Consider the following 25,221-nt stretch of genomic DNA (forward strand, 5'->3'; position numbering starts at 1 on the left):
TCCTTTAAGGCAGGAGGCTGGCAAAGCTCGGGGCAATGCTGGCTCATCGTGAGCCCACCCTCAGGACAGGCTCAGAAGGCAGAGGGGGCACTAAGAGAGCAGATCTCAGGAAGGGTCACTGGAAACCACATCACGAAGCTGCAGCACCACATCTCATCTCAGAACAAGGCTTTCCAGAGCTGGAGCTGACCCAAGAGGTGCCTTTGAAGACTGGAGACTTCATTGCACTGGGATTATTTTTGTGGTGAAAGATTCGTGTTGTGGGCTCTAAGGAGATGAACTGCCCTTTGTTGGTTTGATAAAAACCTAGACTAGCTAGAAAAGAGAGCAGTTTGTTCTTACAAGAAAAACTAGAGGAGAAAAAATGCTGCCTTTTCCTTTCAGAGAGCTGCACTCAGTCTCCAGTTGGGACCATGAGAGAGAACACCATTGCTGGGAAGCTTCCAAACCCAGAGTGTGCTGTGCATCCTTGCATGCTGTGGGAAGCAGTTGTACATTGTCAGGGCATTAAAGGGCATTAAATTACATTCCCTGATGAGCTCTGAGCTGCTGGTGAGATCCAGCAGCCCAAGCTACCTTCATTTTCTAGGAGCTCACTCAGTCTAGCATTTGGTCTCCTGATCTTCATGCACAGGGGTAAGAACAGGCCCAGTGTCCCACAGGAATAAATATGGCACACACACACTGAGCTGAGTTGAGTTATATATGAAGGATATGGCAGAGCCAGTGTGCTGCTGAACAGCCATGGTCTTTCTTCCGGCTGAGGTCTATGAGGGAAGCTGTGAGCAGCCTACAACCTTCACAGCTGGCATATGTAACCATGCCCTTCTGGCTCTGCGTGGGGAAAGGGGACATGGAAAATTTTCTCATCAGCATGGGTCTGAGCAGAGAAATTGCTCCTGCTGACAGCCTCCAGTGAAAATCTGGCTTCTTTGTAGTGTTGTGCTGTTGCTTAATAAAAGGCGCAATGAGTTCCAGTGAATATGCATTTCCTGTGATGCTATTTTGGTGTCAAAATTACTCTATCAGCAGCCTGTTTAAAATGGAGTTATGATGGAGCACTGATCTTATTAGCTAATTATGCTGCTAGTCTGTGGCTCTGTATTTCACAACCACATTACAATGGTTGGCTGATGGGCTCTGCAGCCAGGATACGTTTAATTCCCCCCGGATTTCATTATTGTGACTGCAAAGGAAGGAACAGAATAGCAGATGAAGCTATTGCTGTTTAGGCTTCTAATACTGCCTATGCCTTGTACTGAGCTGTGCCCTTAGGCTGAACGAGTTGGCAGGATTCATCTGGAAGAGTGAAAACAAAGATTTTGTATTTGTCTAGATTTTGTGATACAAAAAAAAAAATAAATAACCCTTTGACTCAGAAGCAGCTGCTCTTTCTTTTCCAAAGAATAGACTACTTAAATGTGAAGTGCTAATAATTTTTAATAGCTTTCGCCTGCACAAGCACATCATAGGTATATCCAGACATATGTAACATACTCAGTACCCTATGCCTGATGTGTTACTATTATCACACCAAGATGTTCTGTGTCCTGGCCTGCAGCACTGCATCATTTCTTACTAGACCTTCTTAACATTTTTAATACCAGAACAGGCAGCAAGGACAGTTTTTCCCCCTTGCAAAAAAGTAAGACACTCAAGGCATGGTCTCTCCAAAAGCTTCTTCTGCTGCAAATCCAATGATGCTCAGATGGCAAGGGTTCATTTTTCTTCATATGACTTTTCAAAACACTTCCATGTAATGTCTTAATTCTAGCCAAAGCAACTTTATTTGTTGGGGTGTTGTTTTTTTTGGGTTTTGTTTGTTTGTTTGTTTGTTTTTTTGGTTGGTTGGGGTTTTTTGAGGGTTTTTTTTGTTTGTTTTCTTTTTTTTTTTAATTTCATTAATTTAATTTCATTAATTTAATGAAATTTTTAAAATTTCATTAGCAGTAGCAGTTCATTACAGCAGTAGTAATTGGTAAAGGCAAGAACAAATACCCTGCAAAGAAACACTCCATTGCCCTCCCTCCAGTAAGCATGGCACAGATAATGCTCTTGGATCCCCTCTGAGCTTTCCAGCAGCCCACTTCTGAGAAGGGTCTCTTTAGTTCTGGAATCTCATTTATTATTGATTGCCCCTTCCATATTAGCTTTTTCCATTGCCTTTTCCCTACTTACTGCTTTTCTAGCCTGATCCCTCCAGAAATGTTAGCTGGAAAACATCTGCAGTGCCAGAGTGGGGGTGGATAGAGCTAAAAGGTGCAAATATAAGGCTGCTCCACAGCAACCTGGACAACAAGCAAGGTTTTGACATTGCTGGGACTTACCCCAATTGATATCATGCCTCTGGCTTGGTGAATCATCATTCCCTTCTTCCTCCCACTTCCTTCACTGTGTCATGGTTGCAGCCCTTCTGGAGCCCAACCCCAGCTTGTGGCCACATATTCAAATGTTTAGCTTATTTCAAACAAGAGTTTGTTTTCCCCATGGCTCAAAACCTTAATGTGTGCTTTTTACTTGCCTTGTTATGTGCTATTCTTAAAGTAAGTTCAGTTGGTGATTATGGAAATGTGGGGGGCCTTGGCCCATGAACACAATGAAGTGAACAGAAATTCAGGCTTGTGTATAGTTCTCCTACACTCTTCATTCAAGCTTTGATTTCTTATTATTTCTTTAAGAAGCTTAATAGCTTTTCAAGCTGTTCATCTTCTGGGAAATTCAGACCTGCAAGTGCTTATGCTGGCTTTTTTGGGGAGCAAATTACATTTTTATAAAGCTGTCAAGCTTCATCTTCGTCATAAACAGCATGAACCTCACATGCCCTTCTGGCAGGCTGGTCTCCTGCTGCAATGAAATACAGACCATCCTGAGGTTTTCTTGTCCTTGTGTTGTCCCATAAGGCACAGATACGACACCACAGTTTTCAAAAGCAAGCAAGCCGTGATGCTCCTTGCCTAGAGGCAGTAGGGCTTCTGTGCCCATAAGAAGGAAGAACTCCTCTGCAGATCTCTTACCCAACCTTTCAGAACAGGCAGAAAACTCGTGCTTTGAAATCCCTTTACTTCATTCAGCAATGCTCAACATTAGGCACTAAAGTGAGGTTTGTTGTTGTTCCTAGGGGCAGAGCAATTTTAAGAGATTTGAAAGACACCCAGAACACCTTCCAACAAATGGATTTTTCTTCTGGCAAAAAGCAGGCACAGTGAAGTACCAAGACCCTCTAAATAACTGGAGGGGATTTTCTAGTGGAGGATTAAGTTTTCAGATATTTTAACTATCAGAAGAACAATGAGTCTGAGGTGCTCATGTCTGTATAATTTCTCTTGCATAGGATGCAAATTCCACTCAATTCATTGCCTCTTGCAGCTGCAGAGGCATTTTTAGATCCCAGTTTCATACACAGCCTTACCTGCCCCTATTTCATTCATTTATCCTACTGCAATATCTGAGTACTGACTGATCTTTAATGTACTCGGCCATTGCATCCCCATCTTTGAGGAAAGGGAGGTACAGAGACAGAAAGTGAGAAGTCTCAGGTGACAGAGGAGGTCTTTGGTGGATAAGCAGTGTGTTGGCCCCAGGCAGGTGTCCAAATCTTTGAGCCAAACCTCTCCTACCTGGAAGCAAAGATGGGGGGATATGGAAGCTCCTGCAGTCAGGAGAAGTGGCCAGACCAACGTGCCCCATCCGGCATTGCTAATGCCTAGCAAATATTTTTTGTCCAAGGTATGTATTCAGGACTTAATATTTAAAACGAGAATACAAGTAATAGCTATCAGAAAAGCAAAACAGGAGACATTAAAACACGAGACATCACTATTTCTCGGACTGTGGCAGACTTTTTTTTTTTCCTAGGGCATGGGGTTCAGGTCTGTAATTTCTTCTTCAGGGGACTGCAGTGTAAAATACCTGCTCACCCATTGGTCCCCCACTTCATTACTGGCAGCTGAGGTAGTGAGATACAGCAATTCCATAGCTTCTGTCATAGGCTTTATTTGGAGCTTTGATGCTCTGGGTAACGGTCTCAGAAAATCTGCTCTGGTACTGGATTTTATTTCACTTTATTTTTAGTGTATTTAAGGTAAACAAGAATAAGCACTAGATGAAGATGATGGCAGTAGCTGTAAGAAAAGCAGTCTTTTTAGGTTTTCTGTGTGTGGGAGTGCAAGCTCCATCCATTTCCCACATTCATAATTTAATAGTAATTACAAATTCTAAATAATAGCTACCTGAGCACTAGCTAATCTTCATTAAACATCTAAATACCAATGACTAAAACTGGGTCAGTGGCCCACAGTGGAGAGAAGGAGCCATGCCAGACTCCAGCAGCACAGGATCTGAGCTCCCTGGCTTGGAGAAAGAGCCCATTTGCTGCATACTACATGGTGCATACAGAGGGTCCCATCCTCTACACACAGCAGGGGAGCTCCTTCAGCAGCCAAGGACATGTGCTGTGTTGCTAGCAAGGAGACTAGTCCTTAATCTCCGGTGGGACAGCAGGGCTTTTCAGGGAGTGGGGATCTGAGAAGGCATCTGCTGTGCTGTTCTGGAATTGCCAATGCCAGGGGCTGAGTCTCAAGGGTAAGTGGTCAGAGATACATGCCCACCACATGAAGAATGTCTTGCCAGTGTGAACTGCTGTGTGGTTGAAGGAAAAATCCTGCTTCTGCAGCTCCAGTCCTCTGTCTCCAGCAGGGGAGCAGGGTTTTCTTCCACAATCCACCACAGTAACCTGAAATGTTCCTTCCAAGTCCCTTGTCCCATTCTGTTCTCCCTGCATATGCTTCTCTCACTAGCCTTCTGGAACCCCCCTTTAGGTGCTTGTTTTTGTTTTTTTTTTCCCTGGAAGTCATGAAACTCTTGTCTCAGAACATTGATCTCTGCAGACAGTGCTTCAGTCCCTCACTGCTAGAGAGGGTAAATAAAGCTAAGGAGCTCCTGTTCTGCAGCTTTGACGCAGGAAAACTACAGTGGAAACAGAGTTTATACAACCTCTATGTTTCATGCCTCCTGCCCCTAACACCTCTACTGATGAAGGATATCTCTGGAGCCTCTTTTGCTCCGTACAACTAAACCTATCTAGCCATGCAGCTTCACTGTTAATAAACCATGAAATAGACACTCTGAGCCAAGGGCACATACCTTCAGTGGAACTGCAGAACACTGACATGCAGCAGAACAGTCTGGGTCCACAGCATGGACCCTGCCTGTGTGCAGAGGTCCTGCCTGATGGGTTGTCTGGTCCTTTTCCTCCTGATGGACTGATGATGATGACTGATTAGCCACAACAGCATCAGTCTCTGTTTCAAAAGCAGCAGCAGTTTCCAGAGAAAGTAAACCATCTCAGGCAAATACAGTGCTGAAGTGGTTTGCAGTAAAGAACAACAGAAGCAGAAGACATGGTTCAGCTTGGCTTACTAGTGCATTAGTGTATTAGTGTAAAAAAAAAAAAAGTCAGCAAGAAGCAGAAATATGCTGCACTATGGGACAGAGAGAAGAGGGGAAGAAATCTTTGTGACTGTATGTGCCTCTGTTATTGCACCTACTCACCATCCATCTTTAGACATCCAAGCTGTTGGAACAGCTGTACAGAGTGTGTACAGAGTGGGGAGTATGTACAGATCCTTGAAGAACAAGGTAATGGTGCCACAAGAGGTGCTGTGCTGGGATATGCAGCTTGTATGGCTCAAAACACATAGCAAGATCTCCTTCATGCCTCCCTGCTGTTCATTGCCCCACAGCTGTCCTGGTAAGGCAAAGCATCTTATGAACCAGTATGCTCCAGATAGCCTTATGAGCCCTGAGAGTCCTGCTTCCTGGGTATGAGCAAGGACTCTTCTGCATGTGTGACCACAACCTCCCCTTTCACAGTGGAGAACTTTCCAACTGCTTCTGTATGTGCCTGACCTTCAGCACACCCTGTAGCCTATCAGAGAGGTTGAGGAATGTGGTTATGGGTGTAACCATTAGCCTAAAAGGGCAGTTCCCAAGACTCTGGAGAGAAGATGAGAAGATGGGAGAGGACCAGTAAGAAGAAAGATGGCAAAAAATAACCTGCCTTTCTTCTACCAAACGCCATTAACATGCTCATCTCAGAAAACATTACCATCAGAATGCTTTTCTTGTCACCAGCACAGGATGTCCAGTGTTACTGCAGCTACTCAACTAAAGAGCAGGCACAGAACAAAGTAAAACTTCACCAAAAATTTTACTTGCTTCTCAGGAAGATGAGATTGTCTTGTATCGAGTAAGAGCACGGCTTACACACACCAAATGGAAGATACAGAAATTTCTTTCTTACTTAAAAGGAAAACTTTATTTTGATACATTAAAAAATCTATACATTTCTTAGACTAAAATACAGTTTTGCATCGGTATCCTGGCACAATGTCAGTTTACACAGAAAATCTAAGATTAGATCAGCACTGTTAATTTCTTTTCTCTTCCTGCATTCACAGCTTGCAGTATAAAATAGTTTTAAGTTCTCAAGACAACAATGAACAGTGTCACATTTACTTTTCCCATTCTCAAAGGAGGTGGCATTCTACTGGAAAAAGGAGCACTTGTTAGTTGATCTTGATTCAATGTAAATCACTAAGCCAGTCCAGGGGTTTGATTGCCCTGTTAGAAGTATGAGTAAAGGAGGATGAAAAATTCGTTTTCCAGATGAAGCTTTGATGGACTATGACAATGCAAGTACTGTCAAGCCTTTAAAATCTGTTCAGAAGATTTTCTTTTTTCCTTAGAGTAGCTTCTGTAATCAGCAACACAATTAATTATATAGAAATAATTATTTTCTATAGGTATAGTATTCCACCTTCATTTTGCTCTGAAGAGCTCCAGAGTAAAATTAAAGTGGGACACGGGAGATGTTGCTGTGAGATGTCTGAATTGGAATGTGAATTTTCTTAATTACTGTGAAGATCCTGCGGAATATTTTTTATCTGCTCTCCATGGCTCCACCTAACTTCTGGCAGCTGCTTTCTGTCCTACATAAGAAATAAAACCACCTTTCTGTTTTCTCTTCCCTCACTCCCCTGGGAGACAGTATGAAATTGTCTGTGGTGCTGTTTTTTAAATGAGAGATATTATCCTGTTTCAGTTTGAGCAGCAGGGAGGGACCCAACTAATACTAACATGGAGGACACATGGTATTTGAGAGTTAAAAAACATGCTTATAGTGGGAACTCCAGTCAGTGCACAACTTCTGCTGGGCTTCATAACTAGTCAGCTTCCTAATTTCACCAAACCTTTTTGAAATAAGCTGCCCCTATTCCCACTAACCCAGAGAAGAGCGGTGGTACACTTGAGGAATGGTATCCACCTATGCTGCCAGCATAAAACAGGAATGCTGTTAGGTATCTACTTATAAGTCACATACTTAGAGAGGCCGTAGCTGTCTTTAACATTACTGAAATTAGGCTAGTTCTGTTAAAGTCAGCTGGTACTTTTACTCTGAATTCTTGAAACTTTGGTTCTAAGGGGAGTTTCTGTAAAGAAGTACCAAACGCTTCTAACACCAAAGTCTGCTCATCATATTCAAATATGATGACTTAACCTCAGTGAGACAGGGGAATAAAATCTGATGGGCATTTGCTGGTTTTCTGCTAATTCCATTTTAACAGATGTCTGTCAAATGAATGCCAGATAGTTTAGCCCCCAAATAGGTATTTTCAGTTCAATTCATGCTACCAGTTCTCCTTAGAAATATTTTCATATTCCTGGTCTCTGGGGAGCTTTGGCTTGATTGTATTAGATTGCAAGACTCATCACAGCTCCATCCCAGACCAGAAATTTTGCCTTTTATACATGACCCACATCACAGGAGATGAGTTTCATCTTTTCTCTCATCTCTTTAAATATAAAAGAAAAAAATACCATGAGAAGAGTATTTGCTACAGAACACAAGAAATATAGATTTACTAGTCTCCATAATCTTGTTACATGGTGGAAATAACAGCAGAGATGAAATAGCTGGAAGAGCATTTCCAGCTCTTCCAGCTATTTCATTTGAAAATGAAATATTTATAGTAAACTTGCATCATCTCAACAAAGAAGCTGAGGGCAAGAAATGCTTCAAATAAGCCTCTTGGGTTTTGTGTTGGGAAACACAAGGGTTGTTTTGTTGTCTTTTTGGTTTTTTCACAAAAATGAAATAGAATTTCTGTGTTGATAATGTGACACAAGCTGTTCAAGAAACAATGGGCTAGTGATATTTAGACTGAGTAAACGGTATCTGCACAGGCCAAGCCATGATTTAAAAAACAGGAATGCTTGAAGATATCTACTTATAAATCTTAAGACTGTTTCTTAAAACGACGGTGCCATATTCAATATAGCATGTAATATGCACTCTGAACTAAATGCTCACTAGATGGTGATGAGTATATGTCTGCTACATGCATTTTATTCTGACTCTATAACATACATTCATAGAATACATCATAACCACTCAGAGCAAACCACTAAAGTGCATGCCCTGAGAGCACATTAAGTATATTGTTTCCAACACTGGCTGCTCAATTGCGAGCACACTGATACAGAAAGGGCTCATTTTTGCTTTATATCCCCATTATGTGCTGAAAGAGTAAGAGCTAACATCCCCTGCTCCCTCCATGAAAGGGAGCACTGTGGAGCAGGCAAATTGCCTGCTGCAAAAAAAGCCCTTTCAGAAAGAAGTAACCACCCTGAGAAGATGCTGTACAGAAATGCAGGGAGCAAGTCTTGGATTAATTATTGGGTAGGTGGGCCTGTGTACTGGGTTAGGCTGGACGGAGTTAATTTTCTTTTTGGCAACCTGCAAGATGCTGTGTTTTAGATCTGCAACCAAAACAGTGTTGCTAACACAAAGCTTTACCTGCTACTGAGCAGTGCTTGCACAGGGTAAAGGCCTTCTCTATTTTCCTCTCTACGACACCCCCCTCGTCTGGGGCTGGGCAGAAGGCTGAGAGGGCACACAGCCAGGACAGCTGACCTGAACAGACTGAAGAAATATTCCACACCATATAATGTAACACTCAGGAATCAAACTGGTTCTCAAGCAGCTGCTGCTTGGAGATTGGCTTGGCATTGGTCTGCTGGTAAATGATTGCCTTTGCTTCCCCACCCCCTCCACCCCGCCCCCCATTTTTCTTAGTGAACTGCACTTTTATCAATGTTTTTGTCCTTTCACTGCTCTCTCCCATCCTGTTGCAGGGACTGAGCAAGCAACAGAGTAGCAGTGTATGTGACAGCCATACTCAACCCACCACAACATTTAACTGCATTTTCCACTGTTAGGTCTCCCTTATAGAAAACACTTTTCAAATACAAAAGTCCTTCATTCACTATGCCAATGTAAGGCCACATTTAGAAGCCCATCCTGGCACTGGGAGCTCATTGAAAGCTGAAGATGCAAATCGAAGCTGGCCATCCTATGTGTTAAGCCTAGCTGTGGAGCAGCAGTGAAACTCTAGAAGTGATTGGTTGCACTTCTAATCACAGTGATGGAGTAACACGCGACAAAAAAAGAAATACGTCAGCTTAGCACATACTCTCCCTCTCATTCAGTACAGGTAATATCCTGAATCATTACCTTGGGAAGGTAAAAGGGAATGTGGTAAGATCAGGGGACAAAGGCGAGCTGAACTCTGCCACTTGCCACTCTTTTACTCAGAGAGCAATATGGAAATGAGATGCAAAAGAACAAAAACAAAAAACTTTCTCTAGGGCCGGAAGAAGCAGTAAAGATATGGTGCTGTTCAACTTCCAAACAGAAAAAATAATGTGGGGAAAATATTTAACAATTTAAGGATTGGTATGCTTTTTCTGTTTGAAACTTCGCTGGTCAGAGGCTATGATGCAGAAACCAAATGCTGGGAAGCAGTAATCCCAATGACTGTTTCTAAATCCAAATTGTCCAGCCTAAATTTCCAGTCTTTTAGCACTACTCAATTCAATGGAATTTCTGAGGAGATGATTTCTCTGTTTTAGCTGTCTCATCTGCTCCTCCTGCATTGTTATTCTCAGTGCAGCATCACTCTCTACTTAGTCTAGACTGCTTCCCACAAAGCAGACCATACACTGGCTTTAATAACCAACAGTCAAAAGGAGTGTTTAATCCCTCACAGCTGGCAGACCCCAGCACCCCTATTGCCAAAATTTATGTATAGGATTTAAATGCCAAAATGTCCTCCCACTCCACTATCCCCACTAGGGAAGGAAAGCAGTCTAAATTTGTCCTGAAAAGTTGTCTTTTCAGAATTCTGTCTTCCGCTTATCTCTGTGCACAAGACAGAGCTGGAAGAGGGCAGCTTGTAGTTTGGTTGCAAATGAACATCAATGGACATTCAAAACCTTTAAAGGGCCACTGGGAAGCCTGTGTGTGGATGGAATGCCTTTTTGGCAAGACTGGAAAGCTCTGCATGCTGGATATACACTCAAGAATGGTGCACATGTTTTTATTAAGAACTGTGTAATTATATAGGTTTCTCACTTAAACATTACAACTACCCATAGAAAAGTGTTTCCTGTATCTTTTAAACACCGTGTAAATAAACAAATTTATTTTTAAGACAGGATAAACTGCTATAAAAATGGTGCACAGTCAAGTCATACAAAAATACAAAATTTGTTTCCAATTGCAGTCCTAGTTGCAATTACAGAATACAGTTCCCACTCAGGACATCCAGTGAGTGGAGAACACAAACTTGTGGAACCAGTCATGGCAGAATTTTTTTTATCAAAATGAGCAGAATACAAGGCTTCTTTGATTAAGCACTTCCAATAACCTCCAAACAAGATGAAACTAGATTCTCTGGAAGCAACTGGGTACTTGATAAGTCTTTTAGTCTTGAAAACCAGTTTCTAGGATTCATCTAAGCTAGTTTTTAAATTTGTGTTGCTAAACCTCTCTGATCTACACAAATACTGGTGTTGAGTACCACTGCTATCTTAGACACTGGACTGCAGGAATGTCTCCTCTCCACAAAAGTAAGGCTGCTCCAGTGTTTCTTCTGGGCAAGTCTGACCTCTAACTTGCACAGGGAGGCCTCACCTGTGCTGCAGTTTGAATCCCTAGGCTGAAGCTCTAGTCCAGTCAGCACTTACACAGATGTGTACATTACAATTTCCATACTTAGAGAGCCCTCCTGATGCTAGTAGTTACAGATATGGTTCACTTAAATGAGTGCTTCCAGGACTGGATAATTCTCTTTGCCTCCCCAACTCTCCAAGCTATCCTTTCTGAACGTATCTTTATTTTTGTACCATTCAAATAGTTTGGGTTCTGTGATATGAAAAGTGTAAATTGTTTTAACTGGCTTATAGGGAAAAAAAAAGTAACAAATTTAAGTTATCAAATGACTTCTGGAAGCAAAAGTGAAATGTTTTACTATTGCCAAAAAGATAAGAGCACTAGTTAGCTATATGATACTACATAATTATATGTATTATAAACCTTCAGCAGCAATTTGGAAGTCTGATAGTCTGAAAGGAAGCACAGTTAACTGCTTACCTACTAAACCTTGATTACACGAGTTGTGCATGTCTTTACCTAGACATACCTCTCTACTCCATCATAAAGCTTCCGTAGAAAGGCTCTTACTCCTTCAAAAGATTTTCTGGAATGGAGTGGTTGAACCATTGAGGCATCATTTTTTGTAGACAGCTTGTATTTAGTGCAATAAGTTTAAAAATTCTGCTCTGCAATATTAACATTACAATAACAAAAATAGTTTTCTTAAAAAAATGTTAACAAAAGGAATATATAGCATAGACAGATCATCAGTTCTTAGCAAATACAGTTATGCATTTACCAATTCACTATGCTGAAAAATTGAATATTAGCATTCATATCTGGTGAACTTCCAGACTAAAGAGATATTTATGTATCTAATAATAATAAAAAAGCATGTTCTCTTGTCATTATTTAATAATTTCAGATAACTATCCTGGCAGCTACACTTCCAAAGGAATGTTTCTCTGCCCTTTCTGGCTTTAGCGACCCACTACAGTATTTACAAATATGGATCAAGCAACAGGCAAGGAATGGTCCTTTCTACCTCCCAGAGATCTCTCATTAGATGAAATGAAGCATACAGTACTTTTTTATGTACAGCAGTATAATTCATTTTTCTTCCCATCCTCAGCATCTTTGTATCTAGTCATGAATTAATCATGAGTATGGCTAAGACTGAGCTTTAACAATCTGTTATTTCACTTGCCTGTATGGAGAATCCATACCCTTCACAGGAGCACTGCTGAAGTGTGAAGGAGGCGACTGAACTCAGGGGGAGGATAGAGGGCAATGGGTATGTGGGGTAAAAGTAGGGTAAGCAGGAAGTTAATTGCATATAAAAATTATCTGTCCCCATTTTGTAGGTTCTGTTTAATAGGAGATGCAAGGGCTCCCACACACCTAAATACCTGAGGAATTGGTTATTGTGATATCTGATACTGGTAAACAGAACTGTGTCCTGCCAGGGCTGTAAAGTAAAATAACTGCTTACAAACACATTTCAACTGAACAAATTTTTGTTGAAATGACCTCTTGAAAAAATAAATTTGAGACTTTTCTTGATTTTAAGGTTTTCTGTACATGTCACTGTCCTGAATTTAATGCAGATTTTAAAGAAATTAAACAAGTAAAACCCTCAGCAGATTAGCAGTGTCATGGGAAATCTGTCTCTAAACCCAGTCATGATTTCAGATTATCTTTACAATGATACTTCCTCCAGATTTCAAAATATCAAGCAGATAAGAAGAATCAACATTTCCATGACCACAACAAATAATTTAAGAAATGGAACAATGATAAAGCTGCTTGTAAAAGCCACCCGTATGAAAAGAGTACATGTTTCACAAAAATAATTGTTAAAAAAAGTTTTAAATCCCTGTTCCTTTTATCTGATTTTGGCTGTTCCTATATATATATATATATATATATATATGTATGTATGTGTATATATATATATATATGTATGTATGTATATATGTATATATATACTGTTTTGGAATGTCAATGGGTTCCAATATGGCTGGCTAGTTTCAAGATGAACTTGCTCCAGAGGCCTAGAAAACAAAGTCATACAGTACAGTCTTAGACAGATGCCAAAGGACAAGGAGAAATTGAGTCAAAGGGGTCACTGGAAGCCATAAAGAAAGAAGCGTGAAAAGGTGGGGTTTTTTGTTGTGCCCTGATACAAGAACAGAACTTCCTAAAGTGTTTTCTCATCTGTGCTACTAATACCTATTTTAAGTACAACTGCACTTAGGGCATTTCACTTTAAGAAATAATTGTCATATCCAAGAAATATCTGCATTTCAAGGAAATTGAAGCAAACCAGTAAAGACTCTGCAAAAAAAAAAAAAAAAGTAGTATTGATCTAATTTTCAGACATGCAATTTTGGGACTGTGGGCACTACCGTTACACAACAGACTTATGAATGATCCTATTCTAGCTATAACTGAGGCCCTCTACTTTGGAGAAAGGCCTCAGAAATTTAACTGCTGCGTCCCATCATGATCAGGAAGTGAGATCCTAGTATTTCATAATCAAAACAACTGGAGCTGAATGCCCAAAAATGGAAAACCACAAGGCCCAAACAGTTCCAAACAAGACATTCACGTGAGGAGCAGAATTGGGAGTAATTCAGCAGGAGACTTCCACTCTGAGCCTCAAGTGCTCAGCATCTTCTCCAACCATCCTAAGAGGACTTTCAGCCAGCACCAGGCTGAGTCCATAAAAAATTTCCTCTAAGAATAAAACCACCCTTGGTTTGCAAGTACTTGCACTTTTAAAAGGGGTGGGGGTGAATAAAGTTTTTTAACATCCAAGCTTCAGGCAGTCAAGTACAAAACTGTTATTAGCAGTTTTATTAGCACTGACAACAGTGTAAGTGGAAAACCACTTAAGGTAAACCAATTCTTTGAAACAGAGTTTAACATAAAATTTTGAACTGAATTTTTTGTGCATATGACTAGAGAGTTTTCACCCCCAATTCTCAATCATTTTCCCGGCACATTTGCATTTATAGCAATTAGCTCGCTCTGAAAATCCCAATGTTAGTGTCTGCTTGACCAGCTAGAATTACTCCCAGAAGAAAACAGTAAATGAGCATAGAATTAGTTTTTTATATGTATAAACACAGCAGCATTTAGGCATAAGCAAATCTAGAAACTGATATGCCATAATGAAATAGCAAAACACACAAAGCTACACATCTATCCAGTCTATAGCAGGAACCCATTCCAGCTTAGTCAAAAAATGCTCATGCAACATGGCTTCACATACATTTTGAAAAAATAAATTATTATGTTAGCATACACTTATTTAGATTCCATTAGGTTAAAAAATGATCCCCATGGTACGGAAATGAATAAGACCCCAAACACACTGAGAAAGTGATGATGGAAAAATATTCTGTTTCACAAAGTCATAATGTACGATGACAAATCATACCTTGCCCAGCCTGGCTCTCTGTTATACGCCCTTTGTTCTCCACCTTCCAAACTTATTCTCCTATCTGTTATCTGTACCATGTATAGTGCTCTTATTCCAGGCTACTCAGACATGCAATGCCTTCCTAACAGGCACACCATAAGTAAAACAGGCTGCAGAAGCATAAATGATGCATTGTTCACTGCCTGTGCATCTGACAGTGTGAGATGGAAAGAGCACACAAGAGACAAGCAACATAAGTAGTTGGCAATAAAACAAACAACTGGGAGAAATGTCATTTGAGCAGGTTGAAAGGAATCACTGTATCCAATTCCTTGGCCCTTGGTGAGGGCTTTGAATACCTGGTCTTACTTTGCAACAATGGATGCACGCAGTAAGTGTTCTTCATTTCAGGTTTTTGCAGTGAATGTAAGATGAGCAAAAATTGTTCATCTCAGGGCTGAGAAGAGCCCAAAGAATCTCAGAGCCATCTTAGTTTTAGACTGTTCAGCAGCTGGGGCTGTCTGCATATACCACATGCACCACTAATCCTAATGAAATGATACTGCATTTGTTTCATATGACAGTTCCTTTCATCTTACTTTTACAGGAGATGGTCTCAGCTGTGACAAAAACTCTGCCATCCAGGTGATAGGCAAGCTCACAAACAGAAAAAGCAGAACATCTTGAGTGATACAGAGAACAAAAACTTCTCCTGAAGAAGTGCAGTCAGTAAAGACAAAGAGGGAGAAGAAGTAAAAGTGAAACTCTTGGAGGATCGCCACCTCCTCATCTGCACCTACCATTGGTTTTAGCTCTCTGCCCTCAGCTCCACCTCCTCGGCCAGCTTCTTTCATAGATTTCTTACTATTCTCCACAAACTCCTGAAAAACAGTAATGAAATGACACGTGCTTTCATAGAGCAGACTCCAAAATATTAAATCTCAAGACAGAACTTCAAGATGTAACTACTCAAAATATCTAGCTAATTTGCATCTCTCACTTCTCTTGCTTAGACTTGACCACAAAGTATCAAAAAAGCCTACCAAATAACCACAAAGGTCTCCCTCACTTAATTCTGGAAGCCAGACAGATGTTTGCCTTTTGTGCTCTTACAACTTTCATATTTACCATGCAATGCTCTCCTTTATGGGGAAAGAAGGTAAAAGGCTGATAAAAAAAAGGTCAAAACTAAACAAAAAAACCCTGCACAACAAAAACCCCAAAAAAACCAGATTCTCATTTATTGCCTTGTAGCCTGTGCCTAATGTTAGAATGCCATTAAACAAATGGATTTTGAGATAACTACTTGGAAGATTTGGCTGATTTCCCTAAATGTCCTCAATTCAACCTCTTACACTTGTCACGAAATCACAATCTCCTTTTCATGCAGATTAGAAAATGTGCTATAAAATTTTAAGCATTTTTTTTTCTCTTAAGGGCAAGAATTCTGCAGGAAATGTCAGTAAACTTTAGCTACTGGGGTTTTGTGATATTGACTGTTGATGAAAGAAACTCACAATACTTTTACAATATATCAATGCTTTCTTCTGACAGAACTTCCTGCATTTTACTCTTACTCTGTTAAAAAGCAACTAATCAGCAGCTGATTTATTTATTATATACTCTAAATTCCATAGGGGTTTACAAAATATTTAGCATTAAATTCTTGGCATGGTTTTTCCACCAAAAAAAAAATTGCTAAGAAGTCATGAGGATATTCCTTTAGCCTACACAAGGCTGCATTTTACAGAGACATATTCTACACCTGCCACTTAAAAACACTGTCCAGAAATGTCTGTGCAACAAAAAAGTGAGGGGCTTGACAAGCAGAATTTTTATATCTTGGTTTCTAGTTATAGTGAGCAGAGAATAACATGGAATAAAAATGGACAAAATGAATCGACCTTGCAAAAGGCCTTGACAAAGCATGTAGGCTCCAGGATAGAACATAAAGCCTGGTATTACTATGTGTGACAGAGTCAAATTCTGGTTGATGCCTGTATGAAAACTCCATTGTGGTCACTATCTATGCATGAGGTAGAATACACTGATATTTTTTCTCTTTCATATCCAAAGAGAAGTCCTTCTTGGGAAAGTAAAAAAACCAAGTTTTCTCCCCTTGTTTTGTTTCTTTCTATCACTGTGTAATTTACAAGACATGATATCCAAGAGTATGATTCTGCAAGATCACTGCTCATTCAACAGCTAGCAAATAGAAGCCAATACCATAGGAAGGAAGCCTCATTACTTACTTAATGCAACAAGATGGCAAGATAAAAAAAAAAAAAAAAAAACAAAACCCAAAAAAACCTCATATTGAACTCAGCTAGTGCTTTCATTCCATTGTCAAAATACCTATTTTATGGAACTAGATCCTTAGATTTTGAGAGTAAGGGAAAACTTACCATGAGAACTTTATCCATGTAGAATTCCCTGCCAGGGCTCCCATCATTGTATTTTGTATCGATGGCAAAACATAAGAAAAGGACATCAACAACCATTTCATAAATGGAAAGGAAGCAGTGAGCAACCAGGAATGCAAAGAGGCAGACAATGATGAGTGGCAGCACCCAGATGGTGTAATCTTGTTGGTAATTCAGCAACATAATGCCGGCCAAACCTGTGCTGCAGACAATCAGGACCTGAAGAAGAAAATGGTAGACAACTCTAATGGCAGAAGCCTTTTGATATGTTTTGTTTGGTTGGTTTGTTTTAAGGCAATATACTTCTTGGTCTGCCAGGGTTAGAACTAGAGGAAACAGATGGTAGGTAACATGATCTTTACCTCCTGGATTCCCCAAGTCCCTGAGGATAAATGACATTTAATTCATTTTTCAGCAGGTCCAAGTCAATTGTTACACATCCTTCATCACAAAGACTATTTTTCAGAGAAAATTACATTTATATTCTGCTGTCATCATTCTAATGTTATACAATAGTCCTGTAAAAAATATCTTAATCCTGTCAATTACATAAACCCCACAACCAGATGCCATGCATCAACTAACACACAGTTGGATTTTTTTTTATTTGGGGTGGAGGCAGAAGTTAGGTATTAGGAGAACAGTATGTTTTTTATTTTGCTAGTGGAAACAACTTCCAAGCTTGTTTAATATCCATTTCTTCTCCATACAGGAGAAAGTAGATCAGAATTCTCATGAGGCACTTCATGTAACAGTCTCTACAGAACTACAGTATGTATGAGGCTGTAACAGATATTCCACTGGGTACCAGTCTGGTTTTGGCAAAACCAAAAAGACTAAGCTGGGTTGCCAATTAACTTTTTGACTATTTCTGAATGTATTATTATGAATAGCAACCAAACACAATCATAAATTTCTTCAGCTTTTACAAAAACATCACATTGAACTGGTAGAGGAGATGCTGATAGTGTAGCATTATTTTAGCTGATACTGACTTTTATGTGCACAGTTCATTTGAACATTTCTGTCATCAGAACATTTTTCTAATAATCTGAGATGTCTTTTCAGGGGGTGTTTCCTAACACTTTTCAGATTCCCCAGTAAAATTTTGTTATGTAATTTCAAGTTCTCCAAAACACCTATATCTCCCGTATGTGTTTATTCCTTCTCACATCTTACTCACTTAATTACTGGATACAAGGTTCAGCCCGCTGAACTTCTGATTTAACAGAAGTAGAGGAATGCAGTAAGGAATACAATTCAGTCCAACCAGTGTCCAGATACTTAGGCACAGGTGATTTAAGTAATGTGGTATTAATAGTTTCAGTAAATTATGGCACTTCAAAGGATAGAAATAATTCACTGGATTACATTTCCATACAGTATATCTCCATTAGCTGGAAACCCAAAAGGCTGACTGATTGCAGAAATTATTCTGCTCTCCTTTTAATTCTGAGAGTAGAACTAAGTTGCTTAAGCTGGCAGTTCCTCATAGCAGGCTTCTGTACTCTTTCAGTCTGATTTTGTCATAAAAGGTGATCAGTAATGTGTCAAATTTTCAACATAAACCTAGAGAGTCCACACTAAACAGAATTTAAAAGAAAAGCTTCTTTCCTTATAATTCTGTGTCTTAACTACAAAATCAAAACCTTAGACTTTCTAATCACTTTTCTCTTGACTCCCTAAAAAAATGCAAAAAGTGTCATAAACTTCAGCTACTCCTTTCTAGTCACTTTTACCAAATTTAAGTGGATAATTTGTTTATGCTCCCTATACTGGATGGTCACTTCCTAACATGATGCAGCTAGATGTGATAAAGTGCACACTAAGAAACAGGGTTTTTAAGACATTTTGAATTAGGGCTCAAGCTATTGCTAAAGAACAATTGCTTCTACATAGGTCTGTAACAGCTGTATGCAGCAGACATACCTTTCCTAGAAACAGCATAAAATCCCCAACTGTGTTTATGGCAGCCACTCGCAAAGCGTTTTCCACTAGGATAACAAAGGCATCCTTTGCTGAGGTGCAGAAGTTGGTACTGTTGATAGCTGTGGCTGTATACACATTCTGAGGAAAGGAGATTGAAGATTTATTCATAGAATGATCAGGTATTTCAGATGGAGGGTGGGGAAGGTGAGAAAGAAGATACAGCTTTGAGTAAGACACATTCATCATATGATTTTAATGAACAAAAATTCCTTTGAGAGTTGTTGAATCAAGCAATATGAACCAGCTGACAGAAGATTATATGAGGTAAAGAATTACTATTCTTCTCCTCTCTTGCTCATAATTTATGCATTAACAAGTTTGTTCAAAAAAACTCATTAAACAGAATTTGCAATTTCACTGCAGGAAGAGGTGAACAGTAGCATAGCTACAGAAATTAAATAGCTCAAAAAAACCAATCTGGAAATATAAAAGAATCTGAGTGTCATATAAGACAACCAAGATAATTTCTAAATACTTAACTAGGCAGCATTCAAGGTTAGTGAGGACAGTTTTCAAGGATTACACTGAGGTGTTTAAAATGTTTTCTTAAAGTTTTATTTTCTACATTTCCACAACTAAAAAAAATTAACAAGAGTGAAAGAGAAATTATGTACAAGATATTTATGTGTCTGATATTTGTTTATGTGATATTTATGGCCCCTAAACCCAATTATACAAGGGGTCTTTTACAAGGACCAGCTAGTGTGTTACACTTTGCAACTCTTTTTCTCCATTGTAGGTGATGATGATGACAATTTGATGTTTTATATAGTTTTTACACTGTGAGAATCTTAAATATTACACACAGAAAAGCTTAATTCTCTTTTCATGACAAAAGTATTTTGAAACTCAGATGTAGTTTGACTGAGTAGGCCTAAGGGGGAATGTCTCCAGTAAACCACTCAACAAATTGTTATAAAGTTGAGAAACCATGTTCACAAAGATGAATATGGGCTATTTTTTAGTTCTTGTTTATATTCCGAAGATCAGTGTAGTGATTTGCAGTGTAATTTCAGTAATGGAGAAAAGAATGAAGTACTGTCATTCAAGTTCAGTTCCAAAGTACAAATACATTATGTGTCGGCATCAGATTGCACTCTGGGAATATATATACTAAATAAGCCCTTTCATAAAACTTAAGTATGGAAGATCTTACCTGATTTAAATATGTCAGGCACTTTTCTAGACACCAAAGGCAGCAAATGCAGGCTTTAAGCATACAGCGAGCACAAGCATTTTCCTAGAAAAACACAGAATGTGGGAAAACATAGATAAGAGTTTTTATGGAAACAATATTCCCTTGTGCTTCAGTAACTGATATTCAGCCTTGCTAACTTAAGCAATCTGTATCAGTTCCATGGTCCTGCAAAGTCTAAATATTCAGAGAGTAATAGGATGGTTTGGGTTGGAAGGAGATCCCAACACCATAGGCAGGGGCACCTTTCACTAGACCAAGTTGCTCAAAACCTCATCCAGCATGACCAGAACACTTCCAGGGATGGGATAGCCACAACTTCTCTGGGTAACCTCTTCTAGTGCCTCACCACCACCCTCACAGTGAAGAATTTCTTGTTACCCCGATCTATTTCAAAACAAGACTTCCATCCTCCCACATTGACTAAATAAATAGGTAAACATATCAGGCCTTGAGTTTCGATAAGAAAATGGAATCTATTTATCTTACCTTTCCTTTGAGTTGTGTGTGAATATACATAAGAATCATTCGTGGTATCTTCACTAGTGTGATAATGAAAGACCCCTTTGCTACTGTTCCTAGGTGGTAACAAACAAGGCGATTAAGAGATGCCAGAATAGGAGTAAATGGCAGATTTCTTTTCTCCCTGTCAAAAAGAGGAAAAAAAATGAAGTAGAATGATCAGCATTTAAGTGGTATCATCTAGAAGTGCTACAAATTCTGAATAAAATAAGGCACAAAAGGAATGTATTATCCTCATACTAGCTTTTAGGATATATTGCTCACTCCACCCTGACAATCTATGTAACTCACAAATTTGTCTCTAGTGCAGGACTAGGATTAGGAATTGGTATGTCATACTGTTGGGGACTGCAATGTTATTGTTTATGGCTTAAGCATTTTTATGAAGGATTTTTGCCTATTATAGCAAAACTTTAAAACAAAAGCTGCATGGAAGACCACGAACCCTGAATGAGCCTCCTGACTGAGGCCCTGGACTGCAAGTTGATGGGAGATAAAGAGGAAGTGACTCAGTTCTTGGCTGGGGAAAAAAAAAAAAAACCTTCACAGGAGGGTTAAGCTTCTAAGCTTCACACCTTTGGGGTGGAGACCACAGCCCCAGGGCTATCAGCTGCCAGACTTGCACAGGCGCTCACACCAAAGGATGGGGGTGGGAAGGAGAGGTTTTGGGCGTGTGGTGAAAAAGCCTCTGGTAAGAGGTAGTGAATGCCAATATTCTGCTGGGCAAACCTGCCCAGCTGCAGTCACCTCTTCACCTGGGAAAGCCACATCTACAGGATATCCTCGTGAATGACAGCAGAGGGGGTGTCATGGCCCATCAAAATTCCCCCGACAAGGGGCCCCCAAATCTTGCATTGGAACACTGCAACATGATGTAACAGATCCACAGTGTTGCAAGGGTCAGTGTCAAACTTGCCCTCTAGGCATTTCTACCTGGCCCAAATGTATATGAATCCATTGGATTCTTTACTTTTTGGGGTGTAGAGGACCCTCACCACCAAGAAGACCAGATGGAGGGAAGCAACGATATGTCCTTTGGACTCTTCGAAGGATGGTATGGGTCTACCTAACCCTCTCCATGTTCCCCTGGCTGCTCTTTTTCTACATTTTTTTCTTTTCTCTTACTTTCCCTTTGCCTCTTTTACTATTAAATAAAATATATGAACTTTTTTTTTTTTTTTTGGTATGCACATCTAATAAAGTTTTAATCAAGTTTTGGAGTATATTTCGAACCTTTCTGTGTTTGATCCATTTTATTCACAAATACTTAGTTTTCTTTGCTCTTCTGTGTTTAAATTACTCTGTAACACATGAATAGTATGGTGGTGTGTCCCCGCTTTGTCCCTTCCCATCTTGGGCTGCGTTATGATCTCAGAAATGCTTGTTAGGCCCCTGTCTTGATGAAGAGCACCTGGGCTCAGCTCCTTGAACTTATCGGAAACACAGTCTACTCACAGCTTGTCTATCAAGCTCCTGTTTTTAAAGGAACAGCCTTGTAAACTTATTTTTTGTGCCCAAATATCAACATAGGCAGAACAACATTTCTGTTATTGAACCTTCAAAGAAAGTTACAGACCTGAATTGTGGACAGGATGGAAAATTACTATGACTAAAGCCAATTCTCTTGCAACCCCATAAATTCCTGGACCACAGTGGGCTATGACCAGCACCTCCTTCTGAGTGGGACCTCTCTGAGCCACTGAACACTCAAGTGTGTGATACTCAGAGGACCACCATCAAATGCTGCTGACAGAGCCTGGGCTGACACACCACTTCTCAAGCCCCAATCCTTTGCCTGTTGAGAAGGTGCAGAGGCATCTGACCTGAGCACTTCACTGAACTTGAGAGGAATTCTTGTGGGTCTATACCTTGTACCTACATGTGTAAGTATGAATGTGCTACGGCAAATGTGAACGTCAGATTGGTAATTAAATCAGGTCTAAGTCACTGAGTTCCTGTTGTGCTCTTAGTAAATTCTATAGACTCTTTTGTTAAATTCATTAAATTACGCTATTGATTAAGTGATGCTAAGTTTAAGTGCTGTTTAACTCTTTAGGCCTAAACTGTTCCTGAAGTCTGGGGCTAATAGTGGCAAGAGGGCCCACTCTTAACCTTGTGATTCAATGAGAGGGTGTCCCTCATTCCTTTTTATCCTTATCCTTTCTCATCCTTAGCTTTTTCCATCCCCAGCTTCCACATAAGTAATTTCAGGTTTAGTCTTAGATTAACTGATTTTAGTCCAACTTTTCCTTTTCAATGTGTGCTTTAATCATCTACTAAGTAGTAAAGCGAATCTTGTCAATGAACTCCGTCACACTTTAACTTTTATATTAAACAGCTTTTGCCAATACCTTGGCCAGTGATTCTCTGAGCAACCGGAAACACTCATTGGTGACAGGTAGTCTTACGAGCAGTTGGCTGCATTACCACTATTAACAACTGGCAATTCCCTTGAAGCTGCATCAGATGGTGTGCAATTCAAAACCTTCCAAAACAGTAAGAAACTGTGCTAATACTTTTTTTAGTCAGACTACTGATAAACTTGCCTTCTTCTCTCTTGTTCCTTTGGAGATCTTTGTGTAGTCTTTGGAGAGGATATTACTAATTGATGGGGTAAACTCTGCTCAGATTTTTCACACTTCTGATTTAGCTGTTATATCCTCAAGGTACCAAGGGCTGAGCTTTAAAACAAGTTATTTAATGCAATGTAGCTATAATATTTTTAATTTATCAGATAAATACTCACATTCACGGTTTCAAGCTATTTTTCTTTTTTACCAAGAAACTCAATTATACATCTCTCTCAAAGAATAGTACGAATTAAACATTTAAAGAACGGCTCTTCTTCTTTATTGGAAATAAGAGCATGATAATAAGCATATTGAGAAACATGTGATAACATTCAAAAAATAAAGGATCTCTCCAGCTTGGAAGAGATGAGAATTTTACTCAGAAAAGATAACAAAAGTATATTCTTCATTCCACGAAACTAATATCTGCATAATGTAATCCTGAGATGTTAATGATTAAAGTAGGTTTACCCTGTATTGTATTCCAATTAGCTTTTAGAGGAAGATAAATTTTACTCCGTGTTAGGCACAATCACATAAATTGCTTGAGTCTTATGCCCAGGCAACCCAAACACTTCCTCATTTTCAGGGCAAAGTCTGTAATGCAAAACATTTTGAGGCCTGTTATTGCCTGAGTTGAAATTAATCCATCTGGCTAAAGTGAATGAGCAGTGAACACATATAAAACATTTCTCCATGGATAACCTCATCTCATTTGATTTGGAAAGTTGTTCATATGCAAAATAATGGGTAAGTGCAAATTAATGCCTTTTCTTTTTTTACAAGTAACTTTTCAAATTATGGTTGTACCTTAAAACACAAAAAGAAGATAAGTAGAGAGAAATGAGTATTTACTAACTTAAAATAAAATTCCTGTTATGGAATTATAGGGTTTGGATGAAATAAAAATCATTCACCATCATGTGACAGGAACTACATAAACGTACAGATGAAGCATACACATTGCTAAGCAATCTATTTCAGTGCAGTTATTCACTTCCCTCTGTATTTTCCTCATTCTGTACTCAATCTAGTTTAATTATTCACAAGATTACATCCCTGCAACATCTTGTAATAACTTCATAGATGTATTTAATTGGTATACTGGAGAACTTCATCATTAATAAAATAACAAAATTTCTGACGGCACAAACTGATTCCTTGCTTTTGATATTATTTTAAAGACTAGGGCAGAAGAGGAGTCAAATGTAGCTCAGATAACAGCCTCAATTAAAAAGACAAAGCAATTAAACATTTGTGATCTGAATCATGCACTTGAAAAATATCTGCATACATTATTCAAAAAACTGATACACAATTTAGTTCACAAGTACAGCAATAAAATATGAAGCTTTAAAATTTTACATGAATGCTTTATTTTTATATGATCTTGTCCAGATTTATATGTGAATACTTAAGATCTTATTAGATTAATCAATCCTGTGAAGGAAAGATTAATGAAGATTAGTGAAGCACTGTAAATAATTTAAAGGGCACTGTTTTGCAATTAAAATAATAATCAATTGCTTTCATTATTTTTTTAACCTCTATAGATCTTACCAGCATTAATTATTTAGCAAAACAGATGACCTTCCAGACTCATCATACTTTGTAAACAACCATCCATGCCTGTAGAATATGCACAGGTTACAAGGCAAATAGTACTTCAAGTCTTATATGCCAAGAATACCCTCTATAAATGGCAAAACAGATAGTTCAGGACTTTACATGATTTAAAAAGGGCCAAGGCAATTTAACTGTTTCCTGGCTTATTCTCTCCAGAAACCCTGTTGCTCATTAGTTCTGCTAAATCAATGTGTAGGCTACTCATGATAGAGCTATCTAGGTTATCCTTACCTTGTAAAATAGTATGTTACAACAGCCCCTGCTACTGTCATCTGCTGACAAGCTAGGATAAACTCGCTGATCCAGATGAGTCCCACTACATGGTACCACCACATGTATTTCAAAGGACCTGCCATCCGGAATTCAACAAATCCTTCTTCATTTGGGACTGGGCTACCTAGAAATGAATGAGGGCAAAAAAGAAAACAATGCTTATGTGAACTCATGATGAAGGAATCATATGGTATTAGCAG

At 39.2% G+C, this 25,221-nt stretch overlaps 1 protein-coding gene across 2 annotated transcripts in view; it reads right to left on the bottom strand.

Moving 5' to 3' along the window:
- Positions 1–6,385: 6,385 nt before the first annotated feature.
- SLC44A1 (solute carrier family 44 member 1) overlaps positions 6,386–25,221 on the bottom strand; it is a 71,205-nt gene continuing 52,369 nt past the window's right edge. Inside the window, exons 10-16 of one of the 2 annotated variants that reach the window (XM_041401132.1) lie at positions 24,980–25,145; positions 20,520–20,676; positions 19,992–20,075; positions 18,776–18,913; positions 16,829–17,065; positions 15,224–15,304; positions 6,386–13,050 (exon numbers count right to left, since the gene is read on the bottom strand). In XM_041401132.1, coding sequence (XP_041257066.1) covers positions 13,027–13,050; positions 15,224–15,304; positions 16,829–17,065; positions 18,776–18,913; positions 19,992–20,075; positions 20,520–20,676; positions 24,980–25,145 — 887 coding nt within the window. In that variant the 3' untranslated portion in view covers positions 6,386–13,026. Of the gene's footprint in view, positions 13,051–15,013; positions 15,305–16,828; positions 17,066–18,775; positions 18,914–19,991; positions 20,076–20,519; positions 20,677–24,979; positions 25,146–25,221 lie in introns of those variants that run through there. The other variant, XM_041401131.1, reaches the window with a different exon arrangement.

Source organism: Onychostruthus taczanowskii, unplaced genomic scaffold, assembly GCF_017590055.1.
Source record: "Onychostruthus taczanowskii isolate IOZ18803 unplaced genomic scaffold, ASM1759005v1 scaffold186, whole genome shotgun sequence".
Taxonomy (NCBI): domain Eukaryota; kingdom Metazoa; phylum Chordata; class Aves; order Passeriformes; family Passeridae; genus Onychostruthus; species Onychostruthus taczanowskii.